This window comes from Centruroides sculpturatus, unplaced genomic scaffold, assembly GCF_000671375.1.
Source record: "Centruroides sculpturatus isolate CEXI.00-Female unplaced genomic scaffold, Cexi_2.0 scaffold1009, whole genome shotgun sequence".
NCBI classification, from domain to species: Eukaryota; Metazoa; Arthropoda; class Arachnida; order Scorpiones; family Buthidae; genus Centruroides; species Centruroides sculpturatus.
This window is the reverse complement of record NW_019385199.1, coordinates 299,559-305,891: the sequence shown is the minus strand read 5'-3', so window position 1 is coordinate 305,891 and position 6,333 is coordinate 299,559. Positions and strand designations below refer to the sequence as shown.

Sequence of the window (6,333 nt, the reverse complement as noted above, 5' to 3'; positions counted from 1 at the left end):
GGTTGGCCAGGCCTGATTTAAGTATATTAATGGTTAAAATAAAATTAAAAGGCAATCAATTAGATGAACAATATTTATTCAAACATAGTCTACTTAATTATAAAAAACGGTATTGATTAGAAGTGACACAACACTTGTACAAAACTATAAAATAAAAATAAGCTAATCAGTACTTATCAGTTTGTATTTTTTTATTAAGCCATGCACTTTTAAAGGTAATTAACTTTCGAAAATATTTTCAAAAATTCAAATGAAATAATAAAAATAACTTTTAAAGTCAAATTAAAATTAAAAATAAACTTGTTTGTGTTTCTTCTTAGTGTAACATATAAAATATTTAATCTTTTATTTATTTTTACAGGGTGGGTTAAAGTGTACCTAGGTAACCCCAATGGCGGCACTTTGGACTGTTTGTGCTCCCGGTGAACTCCTCCCAAAGGGGAGCTGCTGGCAAGCTGCCCATTGTTTAACATCACTAGTTATTGATTCACGGTAGTTCTTGAACAAAAGAAAAAAAGGAAACGTCTACTAAAAATGTAGTTAACCTAACCGAAGCACCACCATTGGGGTTACCTAGGTACTGTACACTTTAACCACCAGGTGTACTGTGGTGGCATTTTGAATTAGACAAAATCATTTATTTTTTTACACTGGCACCTATTTGTAGTACATAAATCAGTTTGGCCTAGGTCAAACTAGTTAAGCCTAAAGTATTTAGGCCAAACTAGATTATCTTAGGTTAAACTAGTATATCCTAACATGTGTAGGATAAACTAGTTTGGCCGGTAACATATACATACAAGCATGTGAGTGGTGTAGATACATTACAGATAGTACATTACAATAAACATACAATGTAAGTAACATACAGCAGTCGTATAAATAATACAATTTAGTTGACATGACAATGAGATGCAAACGAAAATACAAACAAAATGCACAAGATACAGAGAAAAGTATACATCCAGCAAGGCAAGCATAGAATAAGGTGCTGGCATACAGTGAATACAATGATGTACGGTAACCTTCATCTGTGTATATTTACATATAGTTCTTAGTTATATATATTTTTACTTATTATTTTATGTACTACACCCTTTTATTGTACGTCTTGATCCAGACTGGTCCAATGATCCAAATCCTCACCCTCAAGATCCTAATCTTGACCTCAATTCGAGAATCTCAAATCAAGAATCATCACCATCAACACAGGTATTTCCCAACTCATGAACAATTGTAAACTCTCTCTCACAATTGCTAGCTAGATAGGTTAAGTCAATATATTGTATCATGTATTCCTCTTCGTTGAAATTAAATGGGTATTTAGTTGTTAACTTTCATATCTGAGTATTTTACTTCTGATATGCTGTCTCTCAACCAAAATTTAGATATTGGATCAGATTGCCTGCACATACAGCCACTTGCATGACTAAATCAATCTGCTGTCTTGGCTTCCATGTCAATTGGGACATGGTGGTGTCAGTCTTGACAGGTCATCGAAGAGGTGCAGACCCTTCAGTCACAATACTCATTACCAATTTTTATTTTGTTGCAAATGCTACAGTGCATTTTGTAAATGTAAAATATAAAACAGTATCTCTCCAATATCATAAAGTTACTAGTGTCATATATTACGAGGCTTAACATCAAAAATTTATTTGTAATAACCAACAAGGGGAAAAAAGGATCGAACATTACAGGTGTAAAAGTTTCTTCTTCTAATAGTGAGACAAGTGATCTTTATCATGCATATCTTTCTTAATTATCTGCAATAAATAGAGACTGAGATTAAAATAGTTCACTTTATTTCACCTATTTAACAATGCATTTTGGATTGGTGTTATCCAATCCCTCTTCGGGCTCATGGTTCCAGTGTCCAAGGTTGTTGTCTCTACCCAACTTCACATTTGTGACACCTTTTTCAATGTGAAGTTGGGTAGAGACAAAAACCTTTGAAACTGGAGCCATAAGCCTGTAGATAATACACAATTAAGACTATACAAACAAATCTTTTGATCTCCTTTCTTACACCTTGAGTAAACAACAGCCTTACAGCAGAGTTAACCTTTTATTAGAGGCTACTCATCTGCCTCACTATTCAAAACTTTACAAAACTTCCTTCTAGTGATGGCACAAATAAATTATAATAAACATTTGAGAAAAAAGCCAGGACTATAATTGTAAATGCCCTTTCTATAGTCCTGGCCATTTTATCAAATGTTTTGTTTATTAAAAGCAAATAGCTAAAATAGTTTATGAATTATAGATGTGGTTATTGTAATATAGAACAATAATTTAGAACTTAGTGGCACCAAAACAATTTTATCACATTTTTATTGCTTCCAAGCAAATCATCTTTGTAATTGTCATCTTGAACAAAAATCTTATTCAGAAATGCAAGTGGTGCATTCAACTTCTGATATATACAGTACGAAAGAAAAATAATTGATTGACTTTTGATGCTTGCACACTTTACGTAACAATAAATTTAAAGGAAATGTAGTCAATCAAAATTATGCTAGATACAAATGGACCTAATCCACACTTAAAATGGCTTCCAGGTAGCAAAGATGGAAAATAACACTAACAGTCTGAATTGGATATGTACCAGGAACTTTCATAACAGTTTCCTAATATTTTATATTAGTGATGTGCCAGATATCCGTATCCGTGGATATCCAGGGGAAAAAAAGATCCCTATTCGTATCCGTTACTTTTTAGCGGATCTTTAACGGATCTTTTATCTTAATGAATTTCATTACTTATATGAAATTTTAAAGATAGGTAGCAATAAAATACTAATAACTTCAATTCAAATCACTTTTTATTTCTTAAAATCACATATTTGGCACATTCACATTGCAAAAATTTTATCACGCAAAATTCATTTACTATCGTAAAATATTTCCATATTACACTACTAAACTTTTCTGTTGACATTGTTTTTATTTTAATTTAACTCAACACTCTCCAAAAATACAAACGTAATCTACGCTATTCCGTGTCATGCTAAACTATAAACAAAAACGCGTGCAGTGCAAGTCAAAACACGTCGCGTTACTAATGCAAAGCATCAACTATCGGTCCAAGGTCACACACACACTGGCGCTGACTGAGTATGAAAGTTGAGATTCGTATCCGTATCAGTGGATATACATTTTTAATGATCCGGCACATCACTACTTTATATTGATATTGCTCTTATTTTTGTATGGTGGTCTTAAATCTAAACAAGATTTTAAAACAATTATTTACACTTTCAAGATTTTGTTTTTCAGAATTAATTAGATAGTGTAATTAAAGCTTGATAAAGATAATTAAAGTTTGTTTCACATAGACACTTACTAGCAAAGCAAAGTGCGAAAAATGATTTAGTTTCACTTAGCAAATTTGATTTTCACCACTATTTGGTGAAATGAGAATAGCAAAATGAGCAATTACATACAAGTGAAGACAAACATTAAGAAAAGATGGCAACTAAAAATAAGATTAATATAGGATTATTATTACACACTCGCACTCTCTTGACTTTTTTCTAAGCAAAGATAAATGATTGAAGAATGAAACTAAACTATAACATGATATAATTACAGTCGACACCCCCATAACACTGTTGATAATTTCGTTTTATATGAATTCCATGTTGTACGAGTCACTTAGATTTTACAAATACATGTGCTGGGCTGTGAATGGCTCATGTATTTGTAAAATCTAAGTGACTCGTACAACATGGAATTCATATAAAATGGAATTATCAACCGTGTTATAGGGGAGTCGACTGTATTATATGATTATTCTATATATTATTACTCTGTTACTGCTCTAAATACATTGTCATTACTATATATGTACTTAATATAACTATTTCATATGACCTGATACAACATGAGAAATTACCTCTGTAAATATTATAAATATCCTCACTATCGCAATATTGAATGTATTTATCCTTGTAAAAATTATTTGTAAAATTATGTTGATGTACTTTACTCCCGGTAATGCTATTATGCGGGGCCGGGATATGTGTGTTCACATCTTAATAAAATAACGATTGTATTAAAAATAGGAAGTAAATAACATTATGTATTGTAGCCAAGCAAGCAGTATATTAGCCAATATGTACTTCTAAATTACATTAAGTTGATAACTTATTAAATTAGCTTAAATTAGAATTATTAACCATAATTTTAAAGAAATGATTAATTATAATTGCTATTCAGATCCAGATTGGGTTGTCAAGTCTGCGTGACGAAAGAGTTGGATGGTCTGGAAGTGAACGTTCCCGCCGGCGTACTGGATGCCAGAGATTCTTCCACGTGATGCAAAATAGAATATTTTAGTTAGAATAAATAATTAGTTTTGAAATTCTATATGGTCTGCTTGACCCTTCGAAATTATTCAATTTAACCACTTCTATGAATTGTCGTATGCAATATATATATATAAATAAATGTAAATGTAAATGTATACAAAATGATAATCGAAAAGTCAGTCTGTTGCAAAATTTTGCATCTGCAAACAATGATAGATAGCCATAATATTGCCTTGACAAAATTATGGCACACAAATATGTTTTATGTATATAATAAATATATTTTAATAACTTAAAGTAGATATATAAATATGGCAAGGATAAAATAAATCAAATATTTTGTACAATAAAAATTTTCATTTTATAATAAAATATGTTAACTGAATTTTTGAGATTTTGTTTATAATTTCTTTATTCAATCAATTTTCTAATTACTGATGTTGGTTGTCAGTAGTTCTATAATGCTGTATGTAGTGGTCAAAGACTGTCTTTGTGTATGCAAAATAAGTTGCATACACTTTTTTTCAAGAAATTAAACTATTGAACAGAAAAGAGAGAGAGAAAATGACAACTAACACTATTGTGAGAATGCCAGTGAGGGTACAGGGAAAGACAAACTCCTGTCACCAAATGTGCGATCGGGGAGGGTGTTCCAGATTACCCTCTCTCTCACTATAATATCATAATCATGATTTATAGTGAGAGAGAATGAATCTTGATATCATCTCAGGATAATATCAAGATTCAGGGGATATTAGTAAGGTCTCTCCTTCTAAACTTCAGGATCCTGACATCAGTTAAGATAGACTAAATTTGCATTATTATTTGCAATGACATTGCATTAGTTTCGTAATTTACAAGTGGTCTGAAAATGCTTTTAGTATGACTGGAGCTTAGGAGGGTTTTACTTTTATCTTACAAGATCAACTGTATACATGGGATGACGATTTTCCATAGGACTGACGATGGAGTTAGGCACTTAGTTTTGTTAAGAGTATAACTTGACTATTTACAGGGTTCCTACGCACCTGGAAAGTCAGGGAAAATCAGGGAAAGTCAGGGATTTTCATTATTTTTTGAAAAAGTCAGGGAANTAAATGCTGTTTTATTATGTCGATATTCCACACTAAAAAATGTGATGGTCAGGGAATTTGGACAAAGTTGGTCAGGGAAAGTCAGGGAATTCAAAACAAAAATTTGAGTAGGAACCCTGTATTTATTTAAATGACTAATTAAATCATACATGATAATTAAAATAAGAATAAACAAATGACAACTATACAGATTATAATTGGAGAGGTTCATTGACTAACTAACCTCTAACTACTCAAAATCTCTAGTGACCTTGACCCGAACCCTTAGTCTTGATTTTCTTGTGTTACAACTCCCAACATGTTGAAGGTGTCACATGGTACCATCTCACACGCCAACAAATTGGTAGTCTCAAGTTAAAACTTGCGTGCTTTCCCATCTCACTATGCAAATTCTTACTCACTTTGAGTCGAGCATGTGAGATCTCTACACAAAAGTGAAAATTGCTGATGGGTATGCTATTCTGATCACAATTTAAACATTAGAAAGAGCCGAAAGACTTCATTTAAGAAAGTAACAAATTTTTCAACCACAAGTAGATGCCTTTAATCTTCACAAAAAACATTTCAGGAGATTATTTAGGCTTTTGAAGGAAGTGGCATCAAATCTTATTAATACACTTCGACCAACACCGAAAGAGCAGACTAGTAGATCGGCATTGTGTTCAAACTAAAGTAAGTTTTTAAATTATTATAATAAAATACAGATGTGAATGTACTAAATAATCATATATTGTAATATCATTTAAACTTGTAATAATATGTATTTAAAATATCTTCCTCGTGCAATTTTTACTCGTGTAATTATTACTAAAATGTATGTCACTATAAATTGCAGACATCATTAATTTTAGTAAAATTAAATGTTTTAGAATTAAAATCTTAATGTAATCTTTAAATTTGAGTGTGTTAAAATTATATTAAGTGTAT

The 6,333-nt window shown here is 31.3% G+C and overlaps 1 protein-coding gene across 1 annotated transcript in view; it reads left to right on the top strand.

Moving 5' to 3' along the window:
* The window catches only part of LOC111636050 (adrenodoxin-like), a 12,515-nt gene extending 7,159 nt beyond the window's left edge, over positions 1-5,356 (top strand). The window contains exon 4 of the mRNA XM_023381207.1: positions 4,221-5,356. Coding sequence (XP_023236975.1) covers positions 4,221-4,320 — 100 coding nt within the window. The 3' untranslated portion in view covers positions 4,321-5,356. The remainder of the gene's footprint in view (positions 1-4,220) is intronic.
* Positions 5,357-6,333: the final 977 nt, after the last annotated feature.